The sequence below is a fragment of the Lepidochelys olivacea genome (assembly GCF_965140295.1).
Source record: "Lepidochelys olivacea isolate rLepOli2 genome assembly, chromosome: 2".
NCBI lineage: Eukaryota > Metazoa > Chordata > Testudines > Cheloniidae > Lepidochelys > Lepidochelys olivacea.
In genome coordinates this window covers 216,120,270-216,146,951 of record NC_140412.1, presented here as the reverse complement: position 1 = coordinate 216,146,951, position 26,682 = coordinate 216,120,270, and the positions used below count along the sequence as shown (strand labels likewise).

Sequence of the window (26,682 nt, the reverse complement as noted above, 5' to 3'; positions counted from 1 at the left end):
ATTCACCTGCTTTCAGTTAAGTATGTGTGTAAGCATTTGCAGAATAAGCTTTGCACTGGCACACCATACCCAGGTGAATTTCACTGCATATTTAAGTTCCACCAAAATAACCATGGAGATTAACCATGTGTGTAAACGTGTGAAATCCTGACCCGAGTGAAGTAAGATAGGAGTTTTGCCATTGACTTCAGTGGGGCCAGACCTTCACTCTGTATTTCTCAGCAAGTGTTATTTATTGTGTGTGTAACAGTAAAAATAGATAATTGTGTTGATACTAAAAATTACACATTCAAAAATATATTTCAGATAACTTCCTCTATAACAGCATTTTCATTACAGTAGTTTGAGTCCTTCTCAGCTGCCAAACAGAAATCACAAGTGTTCCCAAACTCTTCATTTTTCTCCAGGTAATTCTGGGTTTTCACAAGCTGATCTGTTTTATCCCTCCTTTGGGATAATTTCTCCAATAAAATGTTATTGTTTTAAATGACCATGTTACCTTGATTTTAATTAGCTATGGTTGTTCATCTTTAAATCAAGTACATTTCAGAATCTTAATGATATAGCAGAATATTTTCTCACCAAAAAATATTCTCTCAGTTCTAAAAAAGGAATAAAAATTCCTTACACTAGATAGTAAATAATAAATTATGTCCTGTTATGTAAAGTAGAGCTGATTGGAAATTCTCCTGTGGAAGGTTTGTCCCATCAGAGAATGTTTATGTGCCAAATCAAAATGTATAATGAATACAGTCCCATTTTGATGAAGTTGTGACAGAACCAAAGCTCACCGCTCCCCTTCAGCCCACCAGGTGGTCTGATGGGGAGACAGCTCTTGGCTCAGCGGATTCTTACAGGTTCCCATCCCGTCAGTCCTCCTGGAGCTGAGGCTGTAAATAAAATATCTAATATCACAAGACGATAAAATCGCAAGAGTTGGCAATGCTGGTATAGGTTAGAGTTCCCTTCCTCTCCTTGTATCAAGGAACTCAAAGAACATGACCTTGTGACAATGGCTAGATTGACAAATGCAGTGGAATTCCCAAATGTACCAAACTGTATATTCTGAACCTGGTCAACCACTGAATTTTTCCACTTTTATGGAATTGATAAAGTTGAAGTAACACAGTAGTATATCAGACCCTTTATGTCTATTATTATAGTACTGAAAAACCCCAGAAGTACATAGAGGAAGCTGGATTTGCATTAAACAGACACCCAGATCACTCTTGTTGCTTATGATATCAACAAAAGCTTTTAAGACATATAGGATATATATTATCCTTAAAATAGATGAAGGCTTGTTTTATGAAAGGAAGCAATTGATAAATCATGTGCTATTCGTTCATAAAGTTATAATCCAACATTTCGGGCTCTTACTAAGTATTTGTATGTTTTTGCTGTTTTAACTGTTCTGTCTCCCCCGAGATTTAAGCATGATTATTCTCTGTTCATAGAGACAGCAAGGAAATCAAATTCCATCCATGTCTAGCAAAAGAAGGGAATGAGAAAAAACAACACTATCTACTTTCTAGAAACCACTTGCTTGCCATATATGGCTCTGTTAAGACAATTCTCACTGGAGGAAAATGAGCAAATGAATTGCTTTGCTGGCAAGAAATTTGCACGACCAATTAGCCGTAAGTTGATTAATTTGGAAACAAACCCACTTCTGACATCTTGATCACATTTATACTGTGCAAGCAGAAGAAAATTCAGATCAATAATATATACATTTCAATAGGTACTTTAATAGGGCTAATTTCACAATGCTGAAAACAATTATGAGCCAAATCAACTGGGAGGAAGAATTTAATCAGCAAAATGTGCACGATCATTGGGAATTGTTTACCACCATCTTATTAGATACCCAAAAAAAGTCACAATCAAGGAAGATGGCTGTGCTTGTTAAGAAACTGACGTGGTTCAGAGGGGAACTGAAAGCAGCTATGCTATATATATATATATATATATAATATAACCTCAGAGTTATGGGCACCAGAGTTACAAACTGACCGGTCAACCACACACCTCATTTGGAACCTGAAGTAAGCAATCAGGCAGCAGCAGAGACAAAAAAAAAGCAAAAAGCAAATACAGAACAGTACTTTGTTAAATGTAAACTACTCAAAAAATAAAAGGAAAGTTTAGAAAAAGATTTGACAAGGTAAGGAAACTGTCTCTGTGCTTGTTTCATTTAAATTAAGATAGTTAAAAGCAGCATTTTTTCTTCTGCATAATAAAGTTTCAAAGCTGTATTTAGTCAATGTTCAGCCATAAACTTAAAAGAACCAGAACATTTTTTTCAGTTACGAACATTTCAGAGTTACGAAAACAACCTCCATTCCTGAGGTGTAAGTAACTCTGAGGTCTACTGCATAATAAGTGGAAGAAAAGGCAAGTTGATAGTATTGAATGTAAATCAGAAATGAGGAATTGCAGAAAATTGAAAAAATAAAAAAAAATAAAAAGGGACAAGAGAAATCTATCACCAGCAGAGTTAAGGACAATAAGTAGTTTTAAAAATATATTAGGAAAAAAAAGAATCCTGACAATGATGTTGGTCCATCACTATATGGAAATGGTAGAATTATCAACAGTAATGCAAAAAAGGCAGAAGTGTTCAATACATATTTCTGTCTTGGGAAAAAACAGATGATACAATCTCATCATATAGTGATAATAGCCTTTTCATTCCACTAATATCTCTGGAGGATGTTAAATAGAAGCTATTAAAGTCAGACATTTTTAAAACCAGCATGTCCAGACAAACTTGCACCGAAGGATTTTAAAAGAGCTGGCTGAGGAACTTGCTGGATCATTAATGTTGATTTTCAATAAGCCTTGGAACACTGGGAAAGTTCCAGGAGCCTGGAAGAAAGCTAATGTTGTGCCAATATTTAGAAAGGATAAATGTGATGAACTGGGTAATTACAGGTCTGTCAATCTGGCATTCAACCCATGCAAGATAATGGAACAGCTATGGGACTAGATTAATAATTAAAGGAGGACAATGCAATTAATGCAAACCCACATGGGTTTATGGATCACTTTGTAAACTAGGTGCAAGCCAACAATATGCAGTCTAATATAGTTAATATAAATGTATGAATCTAGGAACAAAGAATGTAGGCGATACTTGCATAATGGGGGTCTCTATCCTTGGAAGCAGTGACTGGAAAAGACTTTGGGTTGTGACGGATAATCAGCTAAACATGAGCTCCCAGAGTGATGCTGTGGCCAGAACTACTAATCAGATCCTGGGATGCATAAGCAGGAGAATTCTGAGTAGGTGTTGAGAAATTATTTTATCTCTGTATTTGGCAGTGGTGCACCCACTCCTGGAATACTGCGTCCGTTTCTGGGAAGAAAAAGGGATTATTTTCCCCTTTGTTTTTCTAGCTCATCTCTCCCTTTATCTGTTCAATTCATCTCTTTCTCTCTCTCTTGCTCTCTCTCTCGAAAAGAGGGTTATCACTAAGGAGTCATATAAGACACAGCCCTTCAGCAATGCTAAGTCATTTATAAAGACCAAAAAGGAGAGCAGGAAAATATATCACATTTTAGACCATCCAGCCCCCTAAAGTTTCTGGAGGCCTCATTTGTCCCTGTATCACCTATCTTTCTGATGTTCTAAAGGGTTATGCTTTATTAAATTAAAACAGACCCCCTTCTTGGAATGAAAATACTACTATAACAAAAAAATGCCCTACTATGCATGGTAAACAATAAGGTTTCATGTGTAAGCATTCAAAATTTAGGAAATTATGATTGTAAAAAGAACCTCAACTCTGCACCAGTATTTGCATCTTGGTGGATTTGAAGCTGCTGTGCAATAATTTTTGATTATATATTCTATATGTTTGTCTAATTGTAAGGAATGTTTACTGAATGAATATATTTGTTTAGTTTAACAGCAGCTGTTGGGCAAAAAATCAGGAAGGCAGGACAATGACTTGGGATAAGATTTCCCTCAGCAACCACTTGGGGTGTGTATGTGTGTGCAGGGGGCCTTACATGACAATGGGAGAGCAACTCGCCTGGTGGAGATGATTCCACCTCCCGTAGAGCTCAACAAATTGTGTTTTGGACAGAAGGTCCAAGCCCAGGGACAACTGAGTACAAAAAGCTTTGTCTGGATTTAAAGAAAGACTCTCAAGTACATGTCAGAGAGACCTAAGTTAAGGCTGGAGGAAAGTTAAATCTGCCCAGGGTTTAGGTAAGACAGAAATGAATTGTAGACGTTTTGTTGTTTTTAAAATCCATTTTCTCTTATGCTATGCTTTATTGTTTGTTTAGCTGTAGGAACATTTTGGTTTCAAGAAGGCTGTTTTGGGTCAATACAATTCATGGGTTACAAGCTCCCAAAGAAAAGGACTGCAGATCCTGAACCTGATCAGACCTGCTGGAGTAATCCACACCAAATCATGGTCAATTCAGTAGACTGGGACCCAGTCTAAGGGTGGGAGAATTGCATGAGTCTACCTCAAGAAAAGGTAAGGGCACAAGGCCGAACATCTCTAGGGTGCAAGAGAAATCAGCAAGGGATCAGAGACAACTTGCCCTGTAACCATGATAGCATGTGTTATGATATAGTCCTGACTTGTGTGATTACATACTGTTGCTCAAATAATTTTTTATTTTAATAATGGTCCAGCACACATCTTTATTCAGATATGTACTTTAATAACTTAGCCAGTGGCAAAGTGTTGTACACGTTCAACCAATAAAACATTAGGTGCTATTTATCAGAGGAGGTCCCCTGCATGCATCCAACGAAGTGGGTATTTACCCACGAAAGCTTATGCTCCAATACGTCTGTTAGTATATAACGTGCCACAGGACTCTTCAGCTGTTAATGTAGATGGCCTACATGAGCTTAATCATGCAGTCTGTTCAGCACTGTTGCAAGATGCTAACTTTCAACTTTCTACAACAACATTTCAACTCAATGTTTTTTTTACAGGGAAAGTGCATTTTTCTCCATGCACCTTGTATGCCAAAAGAGTTGAACCATTTTTATTAAAACCTTCCCCAAACACATGCACTTCTGGACAGAGACCAAGCCTGATAAATTTCAGGCAAAAAGGTGAAAGAGTTTTTGAATATTTACGATATAGAGGGGGATAGAATGAAAACTCTTATATGACTTTATGGCGGTCACTACTGTGCCCCCTATAATTCTTCATGTTGTATGGCATGTATACAATCCATACTCCTGAGGGCATTCTGCACCAAAAAAATTAAAAATTCAGCACACAATATTTTAAAATTCTGCAAGTTTTATTTGTCAATAAATAAATGCAGAGGCTCCAGCATGGCAGTGGCCAGCACAGGCCACTGGCTGCACAAAGGTGGGAGATCATTCTGCAGGCCCCCCGCCCCTGGGACACCGACTCAGCAGTCAGGCTGCACCTAACCCCGACACAGCACAAGGCCTGGGCCCTTTGTAAAAAACACCCTGGGGCCCTGCCCCTCTGCACCGTGCACACCAGGTGTGGGGCAGGTAGGCTCAGCCAGGCAGGATCCAAGTGAGGAGGGGCTCAGTGTGGGGTGAGAGGATTCTGTGTGAGACAATCTAGGTGTAGGCAGGTCAGTGTGGGGTCTAGGTATGGGGGGCAGATCTGGATGCACCAAGGCTCGTTGGGGGGATTCCAGGTGCAGGGACAACGGGACTCTGCAGGAACTTCCAGGTGAAGATGGTTGGGGCTCAGTGGAGGGGTCTGGATGTGGGGGGGGGGTCTCAGTGCTGGGGGAGTGGGGCTTGTTGGGGTGAGAGAGTCTGGGTGCAGCTAGTTCAGGGTCAGCGGCATGAGGGTCTGAATATGTGGGCTCAGTGTGGTGCAGAGGGTGGGGCATCAGGTGGGAATTTGAGTGCAGGGAGCTCAGTGGGGATACAGGGGTGGGGGTCCAGAGGCAGGGGGACTCCAGATACAGGGGTAAAGGTTCGGTGGGGTTCGGGTATGGAGGGCTAGGGGGATTCTGGATGTACTGGGTGAGGCTTGATAGGGGTGACTGGGTACAGGAGGTCTGGATGTACTGGGGTTGGGTAGATGGGGGGAGCAACTACCCGTACAGTGACCCTTCCCCCCACAGTTGAGGAGTGATGGGGGCAGGAAGCAGGGGAGGATGCTGAGCTTCCTGCATCTGGGAGCGGTTTCTGGTGGTGGGTCTGACACAACCCCAGCCACTCCTTGCAGGGGAAGAGGAAGTCCCATCCTCTGCTGCCTCCAGCCCAGCCAGTTCTAGCAGATGATCCTGGCTCAGGGTAGGAGCCACTGCCTGGGGTGTCCCAGCCCTGCAGTGATTTACCTCTCCGCTGGCTGCTCCAGGTGCCTGAAACGATGTACCTGCTCCACTAGGGAGTGGTGCATGACCGCTCTTGCAGCTTCCCTTTGCTTCCCTGTCAGAAAGCCATTTTTCTGTGGGAGAGCAAAGAAATCTGTGGGGAACATGAATTCTGCTCATGTGAAATGACACAGAATTCTCCCAGGAGTAAACCCATAGCCACATCCATACCTCATTCTGGCACTAGAGTAATGCATTAATTTATACGTTGATTGCATGCAGACACAAGGTACATTTGAGAATATGTGCATTAGAACTGACAGAGTAAATTATTTATTTGCTTGCAGTGTTCGTGCTGTCAAGGCTTTAGCATATCATATGTCATGCAGATTCACTCTGCTGAAAGTAATGTCATCCCCAACCCTTTAGCTGTACTGTTAAGAGATATGCCAGAACCTTGTCAAAATATCTCAAGTCTGTGGTCATTCACAAATAGCAAAGACATTAATTTGTCTACATTCATACATTACCTCACTAAAACAAAACAAAAAATAAAAAACCCACAACCTTGTTTCTTCTGAGAACTCTAATTTTAAAAGAAATAAAATGATCATCCAAAAGGTCAAAGTAAACACATAAATGGCATAGTGAGGAAGGACTCCTCCTGAGGGTCGAAATGACAGTCTGGACCTATACATTGAATGCTTCCGCCGATGTGCACAGGCAGAAATTGTGGAAAAACAACATTGCTTGCCTCATAATTTAAGTCATGCAGAACGCAATGCCATTCACAGCCTCAGAAACAACCCTGACATTATAATCAAAGAGGCTGATAAAGGAGCCTGCCAGACAACATGGAGTCATCATAAACAGGTCTGACTACCAAAAGGAGCCTGCCAGACAACTTTCCAATACCAAATTCTACAGGCCACTTTCCTCAGATCCAACTGAGGAATACACTAAGAAACTGCACCATCTACTCAGGATGCTCCCTACACTAAGACAGGAACAAATCAACATAGAATAACCCTGGTCGGGGCTCTATGGGTATCTACTACCCAAGATCCACAAACCCAGAAACCCTGGACACCTCATCATCTCAGGCATTGGCACCCTGACAGCAGGATTGTCTGGCTATGTAGACTCCTTCCTCAGGCCCTACGCTACCAGCACTCCTAGCTATCTTTGAGACACCCCTGACTTCCTGAGGAAACTACAATCCATTAGTGATCTTCCAGAAAACACCATCCTAATCACCATGGGTGTAGAGGCTCTGTACACAAACATTCCACACACAGATGGAATACAAGCTGTCAGGAACAGTATCCCTGATGATGCCACAGCACAACTGGTTGCTGAGCTCTGTGACTTTATCCTCATGCACAATTATTTCAAATTTGTTGACAATATATACCTCCAGACCAGTGGCACTGCTATGAGCACCCGCATGGCCCAATATGCCAACATTTTTATGGCTGACCTGGAACAACGCTTCCCCTTCTCTACCTACACTACATTGATGACATCTTCAACATCTGGACCTATGGGAAGGAAACCCTGGAAGAATTCCACCATGATTTCAATAGCTTCCACCCCACCATCAACCTCAGCCTGGACCAACCTACACGGGAGGTCCACTTACTAGACACCACTGTGCAAATAAGTGACGGTCACGTTAACACCACCCTATGCTGAAAACCCACCAACCACTATGCCTACCTTCATGCCTCCAGCTTCCACCCCGGACACACCACACAATCCATTGTCTACAGCCAAGCGCTGAGGTACAACTGCATTTGCTCCAACCCCTCAGACAGAGACCAACACCTACAAGATCTTCACCAAGCATTCTCAAAACTACGATACATACACAAGGATATACGGAAACAGTTAAGGACATTGAGGTTAATGGTAAATGGGACAAAATACAACATAGTTTTACAAAACATAGATCATGCCAAACCAACCTGATCTTCTTTGAGAAAGTAACAGATTTTTCAGACAAAGGAAACGCACTGGATCTAATTTCCCTAGATTTCAGTAAGGCGTTTGATATGGTGCCACATGGGGAATTATTAGTTAAATTGGAAAAAATGGGGATCAATATGAAAAATGAAAGGTGGAGAAGGAATTGGTTAAAAGGGAGACTACAGTGGGTCATACTGAAAGGTGAACAGTCAGGCTGGAGGGAGGTTACCAGTGGAGTTCCTCAGGGATCGGTTTTGGGACCAATCTTTTTATTACTGACCTCGGCACAAAAAGTGGGAGTGTGCTAATAAAGCTTGCCGATGATACAAGCTGGGAGGTATTGCCAATTTAGAGAAGGACCGGGATATCATACAGGAGGATCTGGATGACCTTGTAAACTGGAGTAATAGTAATAGGATGAAATTTAATAGTGAGAAGAGTAAGGTCATGCATTTAGGGATTAATAAAAATTTTAGTTATAAGCTGGGGACGCATCAATTAGAAGTAATGGAGGAGGAGAAGGACCTTGGAGTATTGGTTGATCACAGGATGACTATGAGCCACCAGTGTGATATGGCCGTGAAAAAAGCTAATGCGGTCTTGGGATGCATCAGGCAAGGTATTTCCAGTAGAGATAAGGAGGTGTTAGTACCGTTATACAAGGCACTGGTGAGACCTCACCTGGAATACTGTGTGCAGTTCTGGTCTCCCATGTTTAAGAAGGATGAATTCAAACTGGAACAGGTCCAGAGAAGGACTACTAGGATGATCCGAGGAATGGAAAACTTGCCTTATGAAAGGAGACTCAAGGAGCTTGGCTTGTTTAGCCCAACTAAAAGAAGGTTGAGGGGAGATATGATTGCTCTCTATAAATATATCGGAGGGATAAATATCGGAGAGGGAGAGGAATTATTTAAGCTCAGTACCAATGTGGACACAAGAACAAATGGATATAAATGGGTCATTGGGAAGTTTAGACTTGAAATTAGACGAAGGTTTCTAACCATCAGAGGAGTGGACTGAAGTTCTGGAACAGCCTTCCAAGGGAAGCAGTGGGGGCAAAAGACCTCTCTGGCTTTAAGATTAAACTCAAGTTTATTGAGGAGATGGTATGATGGGATAACATGATTTTGGAAATTAATTGATCTTTAACTATTCATGGTAAATAGACCTAATGGCCTGTGATGGGATGTTAGATGGGGTGGGATCTGAGTTACTACAGACAATTCTTTCCTGGGTATCTGGCTGGTGAATCTTGCCCACATGCTCAGGGTTCAGCTGATCACCATATTTGGAGTCGGGAAGGAATTTTCCTCCAGGGCAGATTGGAAGAGGCCCTGCGGTTTTTTCGCCTTCCTCTGTAACATGGGGCATGGGTCACTTGTTGGAGGATTCTCTGCACCTTGAAGTCTTTAAACCATGATTTGAGGACTTCAATAGCTCAGACTTAGGTGAAAGGTTTATTGCAGGAGTGGGTGGGTGAGATTCTGTGGCTTGCATTGTGCAGGAGGTCACACTAGATGATCATAATGGTCCCTTCTGACCTTAATATTTATGAGTCTATGAGATCAACAGAGCCAGATGTGTACCCAGAAGCCTCCTGCTGCAAGACAAGCCCAGGAAAGAAACCAACAGAACTCCACTGGCCATCACATACAGTCTTCAGCTAAAACCTCTCCAATGCATCATAAGTGATCTACAACCCATCCTGGACAACGATCCCTCACTTTCACAGGCCTTGGGAGGCAAGCCAGTCCTCGCCCACAGACAACCTGCCAACTTGAAGCATATTCTCACCAGCGACTACTCACTGCACCATACTAACTCTAACTCAGGAACCAATCCATGCAGCAAACCTCGATGCCAACTCTGCCCACGTCTACACCAGCGACACCATCACAGGACCTAACCAGATCAGCCACACCATCACCGGTTCATTCACCTGCACGTCCACCAATGTAATATATGCCATCATGTGCCAGCAATGCCCCCTCTGCTATGTACATCGGCCAAACTGAACAGTCCCTACTTAAAAGGATAAATGGACACAAATCAGATTCGGAATGGCAATATACAAAAATCTGTAGGAGAACACTTCAACTTCCCTGGACACACAATAGCAGATTTAAAGGTAGCCATCCTGCAGCAAAAAAACTTCAGGACCAGACTTCAAAGAGAAACTGCTGAGCTTCAGTTCATTTGCAAAGTTGACACCATCAGCTCAGCATTAAACAAAGACTGTGAATGGCTAGCCAGCGACAAAAGCAGTTTCTCCTCCCTTGGTGTTCACACCTCAACTGCTAGAAGAGGGCCTTATCCTCCCTGATTGAACTAACCTTGTGATCCCTAGCCTAATTCTTGCTTGCATATTTATACCTGCCTCTGGAAATTTCCACTGCATGCATCCAACGAAGTGGGTATTCACCCACGAAAGCTTATGCTCCAATACGTCTGTTAGTGTATAACGTGCCACAGGACTCTTTGCCACTTTTACAGATCCAGACTAACATGGCTACCTGTCTGATAGTGAGGAAGGTAACTTCCATTTTAAATACAGATTTAAAGGCTGAGACATTCCAAGCTGCTTAATGAATTTGAACATTGAAATCTCATTCAAATTTCCTTGGGCACCCAAATTCCCTAAGGCAGCTTTGGAAATCTCTGCCTAAATGTTTTAGCTATCTTTTATGTTGTTACATCTAAGAGTCAGTAAACAATTAAGATATCACAATGGAGGATATTAATACAAAAGTGTATTTCTTTTACAATGTGTAACTATTTCTGCAAATCAATCCCGGATCCTGCAATGAGATGTGAACACATGTAACCCTGTACCCAAGCAGAATTCCACTGGAATTAATGGGGCTCCAGGTTGGTGCAGGGGTTCACCTATGTTTATCCCAGCAAAATCAATCTCACAACTAAGTTCTTAGGCCAAGATTCTCAACATGGGTACCTAATGTTCCCATTTGAGTCAGCAAGAGCTCCCTGAGTGTTCCAAATTTCTTACAATTAGGTCATTTTGAGGGGTGCCTAAAGATAGACACTTAAGTTTGGCCTTAGTATTTCAGTAAGTACCTATATCTAGAATAAAACTATTACTGAAGTCCTTTATTTTTATCCCCTATTGCACCGTACTATACAACTTACAAGTATGCGATGATCCTTTTATTGGCAGTTTTCTGGCCCCTTTTACTTAGATAAAAGACTGGCTCACCTGGTTAGTATAATATAGATGCTGTCATGTGCATGCCTTAATCACAAAGATGACTCATCATGCACTATATGTGCTGTTCTTTGTCTTGTAAAAGCTGGAAAATTAAGAGGAAGAATTCTGATTCAGCCAGTTGTGTCTTGTGGGGGAGTGATCCCTTTGTAAGAATTAAGGACTGGATTACTATTAATCTCTTTAGAATTCAATGCCAGTCAAGTCTTTTAGAAGCCTGCAGATGATTGTGTGGCTAATTTGCATGCAGCAAAACAAATACATTCATTGGATAACCACATGGTCTCAGCAAGGTAAAAAGCATCCAGGTGCATTTCTCAAGCTGTTTGTCTCTTTCCACCCTATCTCTGCTTTCGCTTCCTCCCTGGTTCTGCAGCCTCCTCCTTTTGGTCTCTTCCTTCTTTCAACTCACTCACAAATCCATGACTTGCACACATTACCCTGTTTCCTCTTAGTCTTCTCTCTCTGCCTCTCCTTCCTCCTGCCTCTTGTCAACTGCCCAATCCCAACTGCAAATCCCAACTGCCACTGCTTTTCTCAACTACCCTTCCTACCTACACATCTCCTACTCCTAAACTGCCATTCCAACATGTCGTGGAACCTTCCAGAACCTTTTAATTCAAAAACTCCGTTTATTTTCATTGTCCAAAACATTCGGCTTTGAGTCTGAATAGTTATACAGAGAGAGAAAGATACTCAGTTTCACTCAGATTGATCAGTATATAAAACCTAAGGCTGAATATGAAAATTAGACACCCATCTTAGCTGCCTGGTGAAATCTACTGAATGGGATAAGAAATAAATTAAATAGATTATTTGCTTTCCCAGACCACTACTTTGCTAAGTGCTCTCCCTGCCTCGCTTAACTAATGGCACCCTATAATTCACACCCAATGGAAAGTGGAAAGTAAATACAAGCCTCCCAGTTTAGTTTCTTTGTTAATGACTCCAAATGGCAATTATGGTTACCCCCAAGGAACACACATTATTACTGCTCTCCCCAATGCTCAGTGTTGGCCATAACTGCCACTAGGGACATTAACCATTACATAAGGTATTCACTTTCAGCCTTCCATTGGGCATGCCAGTGGGGCGATGCAAATCAGACCTGATCAGTATCTTGTTTTTCAGGAAGGGGGATACAACACAATCTCAGTTCAAAATACAGTAACTCCTCACTTAACATCATCCCAGTTAACGTTATTTTGTTGTTACATTGATCAATTAGGGAACATGCTCGTTTAAAGTTGCGCAAAGCTCCCTTATAACGTTGTTTGACAGCCACCTGCTTTGTTCACTTCTTGCAGAAAGAGCAGCCCTTTGCAGCTAGCTGGTGGGCGATTGGAACCAGGGTGGACCAGCAGCCCCCCATCAGCTGCCCAGCAGGCTATCAATTGCCGGGCAGTTCAGGTGTCCCTCTCCTCTCCCCCCCCCCCACGCCACATGCTGCTCCTGCCCGCTACCTTGGAGCTGCTCCCGGGAGCCTCCTGCTTGCTGTACAGGGGATGGGGGAGGGGAGGGAAGGAGGGGTGCTGATGTCAGGGTGGCCCCCCTCTCCTCACTCCTGTACCTCATCTCCACAGAGCAGGGAGGGGACACGACAGGGCTCAGGATGGAGGGAGCTTGCTGGCAGCAGCTGCTGTCTCAATTTGCTGATCTATTTAAAAAGGCAGTGTACTTAGAGTGGGGTCAGTGTACTTAAAGGGGCTATGTGCGTCTCTCTCACACACACACAGGGTGTGTGAGTGTGTGTGTCTCTCTCTCTCTCTCTCACACACACACACACACACACACGCACCCCCCAGCACTTTGGAAAGTGGAGGGAGTGGTGCACTCCAGTGGGATAGTGTGGGTTCATCATCACATTCAATTTCCACAGGGAATGTTTGCAGCCACTGCCCTGCTGTGTCTCCTCCCTCCATTCGTGCTGCCTTGTAGAGATTGAGGTTACATTAACAACAATGTGTTAACCCTTGAGGGCTCAGCCAAATGCTAGTTCATCATTTAGCAGTAAGGCATTCCCTGGGAAATATCCCACCCTCTTCCACCCTCTGACTCCACCACCTCAACCACACTTCACAATCATCACTGCTGTGTACAATATTAAATTGTTTGTTTAAAACTTCTACTGTGTATATGTGTATGTATATGTAGAGAGACAGACAGACTTTTGTCTGGCAAAGAATATTTCCCTTGAACCTAATCTCCCCCATTTACATTAATTCTTATGGGGAAATTGGATTCACTTAACATCATTTTGCTTAAAGTAGCATTTTTCAGGCACATAACTACAACATTAAGCAAGGAGTTACTGTATAATCCATTCCAATGACAGTAAATTAAATCAATACAATTAAAAATGGGGACAGTCAAACTGGAGATTTAAGTTGTTTACAGACAACAAAATTCACAACTAGCCTGGATTTATAGAGAACAGTTAGGTATTTTCAGTTTAAAGTCAAGCTTTGGCACAATATGTGGTTCTCCTCTCATGCTGGAAAACCGAAATGCACACAGTGTGTAAACTACTGAAGATACATAGATGTCCAGTTTCCTTATTTACTAGGCTCATTAATTTAATTCAACACAGTCATTTTGAGTAATTTCTCCAGCTTTAAGCTACTAGAGGTGATGTACAACTCAAAGAGGTCTGACTCAGCCCCAAAATAAAGACTTTCTGTAATACAAAAAGGGTATTACCAGTTTCCAGGAAAAAAAATAATTGAGGCTTGTGATTACATTGGATCGTGCCTAATTATGCAGAATTGTGTGTAACTTTTTGATTTTAAGACAGATCCTGAGCAACAGTTTACATTTTCATGCCTGGAATAATTGAAAGGCAATTCAGACGTGTGTCAGGAAGAGAAGGAGAGGTTCTGTCTGCTAACTTGTTTCGACAGTTGTCATGTTGTTTTTGTAAGTTACACATAGTCGATACAGCTATCACAGGTTTTGTGGGTAGATGAGACAACTGATGCAGTGTGGAGGGAGAAGAAGGAAAATTAAAGCAACCCCGGGTCTTGTTTGGCTCCTGAGTAAAGGGATAGCAGGAGAGTTGAGCTAGATGAGAAGCAGAATAACTTGGGTTATTCATGGCAAAGGCAATTGGAGCTGCTTATTAATTGCACCACATGCGTGGTTAGCACCCACTATGTGTTCAGTGCTGCAAAGTATACAGTAAAAAGACAGCACCTGCTCTGAGGAGCTTACAATCTAAAAGAAAGGTCAGCATCCCTCCTGTAAATCACTCATTGTACTTAACTAATACAAGTCTTGTGGGAGTGCCATAAAATCAACTACTACTCTGAAAGTCCCTGATAGAGACTTTGACACCAATGCAGCAAAGAACATAAGTGCATGGTTAACTTTAAATCACATATTTACAACCATCCACATTCAGCAAAACACTTCAGAAAGTGCTTAATTTTAATCATGTGCTTAACTGTTTTGATTAATCAGGGCCTATATGAATTGGTTGGAAAGTATTAGAGCGCATTATGAAAGAAGTGACAACTTATTACAAATGCCATTCTTTTAAGGGTCTATATCAAAACTGCAACATTATTTTAAAGCATTTATTATTTAAAAGCCATAGCAGTGTGATTGCAATCCTGTTTAGTAATATGTTTTAAAAAGAACATGTGCTTGACCATTTCTACAGATTACTGAGCTTGGATTTAAGCAGCAACATGACAAGATTCAGCAAGTCTAGCTTCATGCAAAATTCATAGGGTAGGGACACATGGCTCTACATTTATGATAAAGCCATGAAGTTAGAAGTAAGCCATCATTCTTTTACCACAACTACTAGCTAATTGCTAATTAAAATAATGTTGATTGCGTTACTTAGTTAACAGCTTTCAGTATGAAATTTCTTTTATACACTTGCAGAATCTTTACAGAGAACTTCCACAGAAAATGCAATAGCTCTTGTAGAGCTGTTTACCCTATCTCTACAGTTTTCTTCTGTTCAGTAGATGTCATTTGGATTCCTTTCATCTGATCCGGCTCTTTGTCACAAAAAGAAAAGGAGTACTTGTGGCACCTTAGAGACTAACCAATTTATTTGAGCATGAGCTTTCGTGAGCTACAGCTCACTTCATCGGATGCATACCGTGGAAACTGCAGCAGACTTTATATACACACAGAGAATATGAAACAATACCTCCTCCCACCCCTCTGTCCTGCTGGTAATAGCTTATCTAAAGTGAGGTATTGTTTCATATTCTCTGTGTGTATATAAAGTCTGCTGCAGTTTCCACGGTATGCATCCGATGAAGTGAGCTGTAGCACTTTAGATAAGCTATTACCAGCAGGACAGTGGGGTGGGAGGAGGTATTGTTTCATATTCTCTGTGTGTATATAAAGTCTGCTGCAGTTTCCATGGTATGCATCCGATGAAATGAGCTGTAGCTCACGAAAGCTCATGCTCAAATAAATTGGTTAGTCTCTAAGGTGCCACAAGTACTCCTTTTCTTTTTGCGAATACAGACTAACACGGCTGTTACTCTGAACTCTTTGTCACAGTCATTCTGTTTCATACCAAATGTTTACTATTCATTGTATACAAATGTTCATTAAAAGCAAAAATTTCTGAATTAAGTGTTATGAGCTTTAGCTAAGCTACCTTGCTGGATTGCCTCTACTGCTCTTTTCTCTATAAACCTATTCCAACACTATTCTGATTTTTTTCTAAACTCATTCCATTCTGAGGTCTGATCTCTCTCAGCTTCCTGACCTCTCCAGTAACTAATTTAATATCGGAGCTGTAAATGTACCAGGCACCCATGGGTCTTGGTCTGCAAACCCTTTTAAAAACATGTTCTGAAATTCAATATGAAGCCATTTTCATATTTTCTGAAGAGTGATATTCTTCCTTTCAGTCCTTTTCCCCTTCGTTTTTTCTTATTTAATTTAATTTTTTTTTATTTGCTTTCTTATCACTCAGTTCATTCCATGAACCATTGTTCATACTTCAATCCACTTCCTTGGCCTATGCTCCCTTACTGTTAAAAGTTCTTTGGAGAAACTCCAGGGACCATGGTGACTTCCCCCAGTACAGGGGAGCCCAACCTATGGCCCGTACACAGCCCACCAGAGCATTTCATAAGGCCCTCAGCCTGCTTCAACACAATATACTAACAGCAGATTAATTAATGGGTTTTTTTTTCTGTTTTCTATCATTCTGATACACAGTTTATGCACCGATTTCTTTATTTGTTTTTAAACGGACAATACTGTATATAGGTTGTTTCTATCTAAATACATACAAAACAACCTGAACTTAAAATATATATGGATACAGGTGACTTTAAATCTTATTAAAATATGTAGAATCTGTTGGTACACACAAGGTTGTGCTTAGGTTTACATGACCCTCTTGTGTCATAAGGTTGGGCACCACTGCTCCAGTACACACTTCCCCTTTCCTCTTCCAGCTCTTCCATTTTTCTTCCAAAACAGCAATGCTTTTCTTCCCTCATTGAGGCTCACAATTGCACTTCCAATATCTATTTGCAACCACTGGCATAAAACTGGACTAATGCAGTGGTAAATCAGGCACGCATATTTTAACTCCCTTAACTGCTCTGGTCTCTGTTTTCTGGGATGTCCCAGGTCCTAAACCCAGGCCTGATGGTTCCTAGACAGCCATCACATCCTGGCCTCCATCTAATGTCTGGTAAAACCTGGTGGACCAAGAATCTAGTAGGACTACAGCCTGAGCCAAGGCACCACTCACAGGAACTGGCTCCACCGATTGGCCCAACCTCACTATTTAAGCCAGAAGGAGACACAGGAACTTGTCTGAGCAACCAGGTGATTTCCTTTTGCATTGGACTCTGCTTCTGCCTGTTTCCTACACCCAACACTGTTCCTGCTCTGCTCCTGTCTCAACCCGGCCTTCACTCCTAATCCCACTGTGCTTGCTCCTTGCCTCTCCTCCAGCTCCTTCCTTACATCTTGCTTCAGTCATCAGTTAATAGTCCTGGCTCTGACTTTTGACTCTGGCTTGACCCTTGCCTCTGGCATTTGGTATCTGACCCAGCTTTGATTCCTGACTCCGGTAAATCAGCAATTAACTCTGGTACTGACCCTTGGCTTTGTTTTTCAAACTACATGCCTGCTCCGCCCCCTGGACCTGACTCCTGCTCTGACCACCAGGCTAAACCACCTACATCCTGGTCCATAAAGCCCTGACCCCTTTCCTTACCTATTCAATCCTCTCTCATCCTCGTTAGTGTCATTTTAATAATTTCCCAGCTACTTAAGTGCTTCCCTGGGGAGCATCCAAGTACATGGTTAACTTAAATCATGTGCTATCTAAAGTCCTCATCCTTCTCTTGTGACACTCCAGACTATCACTACTTTTTTCCCTTCATTCATTTGAGTTTTCCTTACTTAAGGATACATGGTGCTTACTTCCAAGCAACCATGACAACACCTATATGCCAAAAATATTCTCTATTAACTAATATTCTGATAAAAGAAAGGAAGCCAAATTCTGCCCTTACCACTGTGAAGAGCCATTGATATAAAAGAGAAATTAAAGGCCGGAGTTGTCCACTCTATCAATTTCATATAGTATTCAATTAATAAAAAAGGAATACTTTTAAATTTCAACAGACAAGCAAAGTCTCAGAATTCCAAGGCTATTCAGTGTGTCTTTCTGGGTAAAACCACATTATCTCTGAATAGACCAGTTAGTGCGTCCTGACCTATTACATTTTTCTAAGTAAATCAATTATCAACAGCTACCATCACAATTACATTCAATCCAAGATATGGCACCTTTATCAGACAACAAATTGTTTTTAAACATGATTCAGTTTCAATATATGCAAGGTTTCGTATAAAGTGATCTGACCCTTAAGCAAAAATGAAACTTATTATTTTGTTAACCATATAAAAGAGTACCATATTATATAATATTGGCATTTAATGGCAGTATATTCTTCCAGTATATTCCAAACTGCTTTACTAAGCAATAAATTATATACTACAGTGCAGTGTCTTTCTGCAGACAATCTATAAACTCCCAAAACAGCCAATAAAATTTGCAATGCTGCCAACAGAACTACATAGTGGTACTCCTTAATGTCCCAATAAAACTCTTCCAAAGCAACACAATGAGCAGTTTATTTTCAGTATTTCAAAAACAATGAAAATGCATATAACCGTGAACATATTAAAAATATGACTCAAATTGTTATTTAAATGAATAAGTCAAATTGAATGTGAACAATGGTAGCTTTATTAGCAGAAAGCATAGCCAGAATAAGGCAATCCAGGGCCCTTGTACCACCTTGATATGCGGGATCCATCATGCAGCCCTGCTGCACCCACGCCCCATCACAGAGGCAAAGAAACAGCATAGGGTCTCCTTCTCCCGACACGGGACAGCAACAATTCCCCTCAGGAGCAGCAGGGATGGGAGCTTTGCCCGATTCTTGAGAGGCAGAAGTAGCAGCAGAAGGGCCCACTCAGCAGTAGGATATATCTGTTGAGTGGGTTGGCCAGGATCTATGCACACCTCTCCTCCTGCCACAAACATTCCTCTACTAGGGTGATGTTGATGGGCCTTCCAGCCAGTGGACCCTGCAGTAAACATCTGATGGAGCCAAATAAGGCAGTTCCCACTTCTCAGAGCTATTGTTTCAGGTTGTGTGCTGACTCAAGACAGGACTGTATTGCTTACACTTGGATGGGATACATTTTCAAACATTTCTTCATAACCAAGAGGGCTCACAACTTTAAAAAAAATTAAAGCTGATATTCTGTCATAATTACACAATTCCAGGATTTTTTGTTTGTTTCCTCTCAGCTTGCTGAACTGACATTGTAATTCTTTGTTTGTGCCATCATAATCAATTCCACCGAAAGCAGTTATATTTATCCCCCTGTATCCTCCATGTAGGGAATGAGCAACAGGAACAGACGAACTCTTAAGAAATGAAAGATTTTGCCTGCTTGCATGCAAATGTCCATAAGAAAAAAAAGTAGATAATGAGAAAATAAATGCAAAAAACATGACAGAGGCATAATTAGTTCTCAAATAATGTTTTCTATAATAAGTTGTTGGTTAGGGGTTTTTTTTAAATAGCCAAAGCAATTTATGTTCAAAGGTAGTATCACTTGATGCTGCAACACCTTGGCTGCAGTAGTAGGCAAAGTCCTAGAGGTTTCTTTGGGTTTTCTCTTAGCACATCTGTTCAGACAGACTTCCCTCTCAGCCTAGAATATGGGAAGAGTCCACTGCGCTAATGGATCAAGCCTCAATAAGGGATAGGAAACACCTTTTGTCCTTCAGGATTCTGAGGATATGTCTATGCTTCAATAAAACACCTGCAGCTTGCCCGGCTTAGCTGGATCAGGCTCGCGGGGTTTTGGCTGCTGGGGCTATAAAATTGCAGTGTAGGCATTTGGGCTTGGGCTATAGCTTGGACTCAGGAAGGAGGGTCCCAGCACACAGGCTCCAGCCTGAGCACAAACATCTAGACTGTAAATTTGATAGCCCCACAGCCTGAGCCCTGCAAGCCCAAATCAGCTGACAAGGGCGAGCCGTGAGTGTTTTATTGCTTTGTAGATCAGTGATTCCCAAACTGGGGTTCATGAACCCCTGGGGATTCGTGAAATGTTACAGGAGGTTCGCGGGAAAAAATTCCCTAATGGCAGACAGAGCAGTCCGTAGAGACCCCAGGCAGCACGGAGCCAGCAGCCCGGAGCTCCTGGACTTGCAAGAGCTAAGCAGATCAAAGCACACCTATCTATCACACTGAGGAGATTTAAACTTCAAGACTCCTTTTAAGAAATGGAAAGGGAGGTGGATATTTTTTGCTGTTTTAAAAATTAAATAGGCAGCTAGTATTGTTTTTAAAATGACTATGAAGAACAAGTTTAAGCTTTGTTGTAACGTGAGTTGTTTGCCTGGACTGCTCAAGACCTGAATGCTTGTGTAGGAGGAACTCTTTGAGTTGGCTTCTTAAATATCTTTATGCTGTTTCACATCTGATACTCCTTGATGAAACATAGGAGCCTTGTCTTAAAACAGGCTCATTCAAAGTGATACAAGCTACGAAAGTGAGATCTTGGAAAAGTGTTGCCATTTTCATAATGTAATAATAATAAATAATAAATAGTGTGTAATAAGCATGTCATAAGAAATAAATTTTATATTTCCAAGATCACTGCTTTTATAATTTATACTCAGGTAAGGGAGAAAATCCCTGGAAATATTCATTTTTAGGAGGGGGTTCGCGAGACGACATTTTATTGAAGGGTTTCACAGGTTGTTAAAGTTACTGAACCACTGGTGTAGATATACCCTGAGACATGGTAAGAAACAATACCAGCTTTTAAGGCCTGTTAATCTCAAAACCAGAGAACCCCTGATCCAGAAGAGCTAGAAATATCAGCACTCGTTTCCTCTTTCTCTCTCTTTTTTTTAGGAAGTTTCTAGAAGTGTTCCTGCCAAAGATATAGAATCATAGAATATCAGGGTTGGAAGGGACCTTAGGAGGTCATCTAGTCCAACCCCCTGCTCAAAGCAGGACCAATCCCCAATTTTTGCTGCAGATCCCTAAATGGCCCCCTCAAGGATTGAACTCAAACCCTGGGTTTAGCAGGCCAATGCTCAAACCACTGAGCTATCCCTCTCTTGAAGATATAAAATTTATTAAAACCAATTTCCAGGACTAAAAGTTTGTCACTGTGATTTTCCCTAAAGATTATAGGTTATTCATACTCCCCCCATTATTGCCATTTAGGGCTGGGATTTGAGGACCTGTGGCTTTGCTATTTTTAGTACTGCTAGATCAATTTGCAGCACTGACTCAGCTGCCACTGATGGCACTAGGGTGGTAGCAAGCTCCCTCCCAACTGGGTGCCTGAGCAGCCACTGTGCCCTTTGGTCACAAAGAGAGCAGCTCAGGAGCAAGACATGCTGTATGATTCAGGAGAGCAAGATCAGCCTAAGAGCAAGGCACTGTTTTCTAATCCTGCTTCTGGAATTAAACAAAAGGCCATATTTTAGGATGATTAAATCAATGACAAATCTCCCACTGATGCCCTAGTTTCCCCTTCTGAAAATGAGGATTCTAATACCTAGCTCACAAAAATGAGATGTCCCATTGAGCACTGACCCTCCCAAACCAGTCCTGCACCTAGTGATGTGATCACAATGGAGAGTTACATCACCCCAGCTTCACTGACATTTCTCACTACCCTAACTATCCAGGCTGCTATTGTTATTAATAATATAGCATCACACATGCACCTGGCACTTTAAAAGCACTCAAGGAGGCAAGGTCTCTCCTTTTGGACTAGGGGCCTGATCCTGCACACAGAATACCCACCAACTTCAATAAGAGCTTTTCATGTGCAGATCTTGCCGTTTCAAGAATACAGTCCTGATCCAAATTCCTCTTTTATTCAATGGAAACACTGCCCTTGATTTTATCAGGAACTGGATCACTCAGTTGGACTAAGAAATAAAGAAACAAACAGTAAAAGGTTCAGGAGCAAAGAGAACAAAGACAGGGGCAAAGAGGTGATCACTTGTGAAGGTTTAATAGGAAGAGGTATACCTTGGTCTTCTACTCCGTGAGTTATAACTTGTACGCATTTCTCTACGCTTTGCTCTTCAGGATTTGGCATCTACTCTATTTTCATAATCATAACATGTTCAGAGAATAGTTTTTTTTAATTTTTCTTTTATCTTCAGTGTTCTAAAACCAATAAAGGACAAGCCCCCCACAACCTTCCACTACCCCTTCTTCATAAGAGTAGCAGCTATGAGAATTTAACTTGATCAGACTGGAAGAGACAAAAGAATAATTATAATCTGGAACAATTATTATTTTTTAAAAGTCATTAGCTACTGAAGAGCCAAATCTGAATTAAAATGTACTTTCACTTCCACAAATTCACTTTCCTTCTCTTTAAATGAAAGTTTGTGTTGCTCCACAAATAGACTTTTGAAGCAGAAAATTAATTAAAAATGGAGACTGTAATGATCTTGGGGTTCATTAAATAACAAACTAGTGAATGAGAAAGAATAAAACTTTAATAAAACAAACTGGAGAGCATCTCTGGTGACCTCAGCCATGGGGTGTCCCCAGCGCCCACCTTCAGGGCACATCTCCAAATTCCTATGTTCAGAATACTGTCCTTATGAGGGAGCATCTCTAAATTATAATCTTCTACAAACATCTCTCTACAGACACCAGGAGAAGGAAAGATCTTAAACTGGAAATAAAGTGTTGTCTCCACATTGGGAATTTCTGTAGCTACTCTTAGTCTATTTGTTTTTGTAGTGCGGAAAGGAGGCGTTCAAAACTGTGAAAGTCACTGGCCCTGCATGACATCATCCACTAAAAAAATTTTAATAGATAGTACAGAAAGCATTATTTTAATCTGATACCACATTCCTTCCACTATATTGCAATGACGGCAATCCCCAATGTGCTACTTATATAGGTCCTATCCACAGTTGGATTCTAAGGACATGACAGCTATAATCATATTTAAACATAGTAGTTGAGAGATGTACACTTATTTCCAACTTCTGGGTAACTTTAAGTGACATTTCTTGTGATTGTGAGCAAATGAGGAGGAATCTGGGTGAATACTCTCCTTTACCCTCAATCCACACTAATAGAAACTGGGAAAGTCCTTAAGGCTCAGTCCTTGAGGAAGCAGGGCCTTTGTTTTAGGGACTACATTCACTGAGCTATCAGTCCTCACCTCTAACAAAGCTAGGATCAAGCTATAAACTAGACCTAGGTGAAATTTTTCATTCAAAGCTTTTTTTCAGTGAGCAAGACAGTTCAGGTCAACTGAAACATTCTGAAAATGCATGTCAATTTCACCAAATTTTTTACATTTAAAAAAAATCTAAATGTTTTCTTTCAACCATTTTGAAATGAAATGTTTTGATTTTTTCTATTTGTCAAAATTTCTTTCAATTATATTTAAAAAATATTAAAAAATTGATATTGAAATGAAATGCTGAAGTGCTTTAAAAGGTTTCTTTCAATCTCCTGGTGCATGTAATACACTACCAAATATCTAAAAGGGTTTAGTGTACCATACCAATTACGCCAACACACTGCAGTTAAAATAGTCTAAAGCATGATTTTATATTATTGTTCTCAGCCAAAAAAAAAAAAAAAACACCCTCCCAAAAAAAAAACAAAAAAACCCCTGTTCACCCTGTTTTGCTGTGGAAGCATTAGCCTGATCTCAGTGAGGATTGGTAAAAGTGTCTGACTGTCCTATCAATCACTAATGGCTTGATCCAAAATCCATTGACCTCAATGGGCTTTGAATCAGGCCCCAAAGGAGTACTATATGCATTAGCACTAACTGAAATAAAAACTGTAAATGTTATCTTTCTCGATTACAAACTACTATACCTGTTAAGAGTTTTCAGAAAAGTTAAAATTATATATAACATAATTTAGTTAAGATTTTAGAAAATTAAGCTTATACATCAAATTAAATGCAAGAAACTGCAAATGCTAATCCCATGTCATAGTCTGTGGCTGGCAAGTGAATCACTGATATATTTTATAATTTTCATAAATAACATCTCAAAAATATGATGTTATTCATAAAAATGTTTAACATGCCGTTTGAAAAAAAAAACAATTGGAGCTTGTTTAACCCTTTCTCAGTTCCCATGGAGATATTACAGTATCCAATATGTGTTTTCATTTCATATTACAAATATTATTGTGGATCCAAAAGCACGTAGCTCTGGCACTATTAATTTGATTCTTGTGCTGACTGACTCCCTAGAACTCTCACTGTGGCAGTCAGCATTGTTCTAACTATATATATATATATAGCGGTAATAAAACCCTTTAATATATATATTGTATCATTCCTTATTACTGTTACAATATTACATCTGCCAGCTCATCTAGACTGTCAAAATATTTGTGTATGTTTCTATTCTTATTCCTTCAGTAACTGTTAAATCCATAAGCCCAAACATTCACCTTGTTTAAAGCTCAGTTCTTTTACAATTTTTATCCTTCTGAGAGTGGTATTTGGTACAAGACTCATATTTAGTGTGCACTGGAAACATATCCTGTAATCTATTTCTGCCATAAAATATCTCCTCCTCTTTTCTCAACATTAGTTTTACTATTTTCAGTAGTTGGATTCTGAGTGAAATGGTTCAAACCCAGTCAAAGTTGTGAGATACTGTGAAAATATTGTACCGGATATTTAAGTAGTGTTTCTTATGAAGCTACACATTTTAAATTAAGAACTCTTGAGCACACTTTGAAAAATGTTCTTACCAGTGTCCTCATCCAGTGAGAACACTTTCACCTGGTTAGAGTTTCAAACCAAGGGTTGTATCTGGCAGACCCAATACTCTCTTGAATAAATTATCTTTACTGTGTGAGAACTTTTATTACTGATACAAAGCACCTGGAAGACATAACATCCTTTTGTTCCATACAACCTCAGATTGGGTAAAATAATTTACTTTATAAAATCCTAGTCCTCCCACTAAGGCATGCAAACAGATTCCACTGAAAACAACAGGAGTCACACACATTCCTATTTTCAACACTTTCAAATCCCTACTGTATCTTCATGTGTCTCAACACTGGAAACCATCCTCCTGGTAAAGAACCGGATATGCTCCTTTTAAAATGAATCAATATTTCCCTGCATCCACCAGAAGCTAATGCAATAGTACAAGCCAAAATGCTTGTTTCACTGATGGCTGAGCATGCTCTCTCTACACCACTTCCAAATCCTACATGCCTGTGAAGTGAAACAGTAAGCTTAACACCACATGGCAGGCAAATTGGCTTCCAGATAGTCCACAGTCCTTTTGGCAGAGGTGTTTCATACCCCATCCATGAATAATCAGTATAGGTAGATCTTCCCAAACTGAAAACCCTCTATGTTCATAAAAAACTTTTTAAGCCATCTATGCTAAAAAGATAATTTACTTAGAAACCAAATCTTTGGGGACAAAGTCTAATTCAAGCTCTTACATGGTAATGAATAAAAAATAAATACAATTCAGTCACCGTAGAATACAAATTTAACATGCCATCATACAGCCTCAGGACAATCTTTTGTGTTACATTTCAATTTGAATTAGACTTAATGTTGAATTAACAGTGAAATTATGTAGAAAATTTCAAACAACAAGTACTTACATTCTGCATACTTCTGAAGCTGAGAAAATTCTGAAGGACTGAGGTTAACCCACTTCTCCCGGTTCATCATATTGGCGATAAGGCTCCTTATTAAATATCAGAAAAATGTGCCATTTGACCCAGGTGTTAGTCGCTTGCAAATTCCACGTAGTTTGGTAGTTTCAATTCACAGTGCTTAGAGAGTTTATGAGACATAGAATCAGTCTATATACAATGTTTGATGGTATAAACTGTTTTGAATATGTGGCTTCAATGACGAATTACAGCACTGTTAAAAGAAGAGGGGAAAATAATTAAAATATACATACCAAGTACAAAATTGGTACAACTTTTGCTAATAATGATGAGATTAATAGTTGTTCAAATATATTAATATTCTAAAATTACTACTATTCTATTTGTATTTCCAAATCTCATTTTTCAGTAGCTATGTAAATGCTAATTAATTTTTAAAATTATGATTATAATTAGGGTTTTAATCTTCATATGCCATCTCTAAAAAAACAATTGTTAGTATAAACATAGTTACACTACGATGGTTCAATTCAGGCAACAGGATAAAACTACTGCCCAGTCTCAATCCAACTTTATGCAGTTTTCATCCCAATCAGACAGGATGGCATGCTTACTAATGGGGGGTACACTGGATGGGTAACAGTAGTATTAATTGAGAGAGTCGGGCTAAGGTAATGATGAAGATGGAATTTAGACAGAAGAAGACCACTCTTTCCCTTTCATCATGTCAAAGAAGAAGAGGAAAATGAAAGGAAGGACAACATCAGGAGAGGTTGGTGCACTAGAAAAGAAAGACAAACAAATGTATCTAACAACAGACAGCATCTCTTTTCAGTCTCAGATTTGATTACTGTATCTGGGTAAACCAATTCAGAAATCAAGAAGAGAAATGAGCAAGAGGGTAGGTCTAATTCACCTAATGTAAGATAATTTTTTTAAAAGTAAGGGTCATTCCTAAATTAAGTTATTTTTATACATTGGTGCAACACCATATCACCT

The 26,682-nt window shown here is 40.3% G+C and overlaps 1 protein-coding gene across 2 annotated transcripts in view; it reads right to left on the bottom strand.

Annotated features, from left to right (window-relative positions):
* The window catches only part of DGKB (diacylglycerol kinase beta), a 504,484-nt gene that overhangs the window by 412,462 nt on the left and 65,340 nt on the right, over positions 1–26,682 (bottom strand). For both annotated transcript variants that reach the window (XM_084618553.1, XM_084618552.1), the window contains exon 2: positions 25,669–25,936. In XM_084618553.1, the coding sequence (XP_084474679.1) occupies positions 25,669–25,738 (70 nt within the window). In that variant the 5' untranslated portion in view covers positions 25,739–25,936. The remainder of the gene's footprint in view (positions 1–25,668; positions 25,937–26,682) is intronic.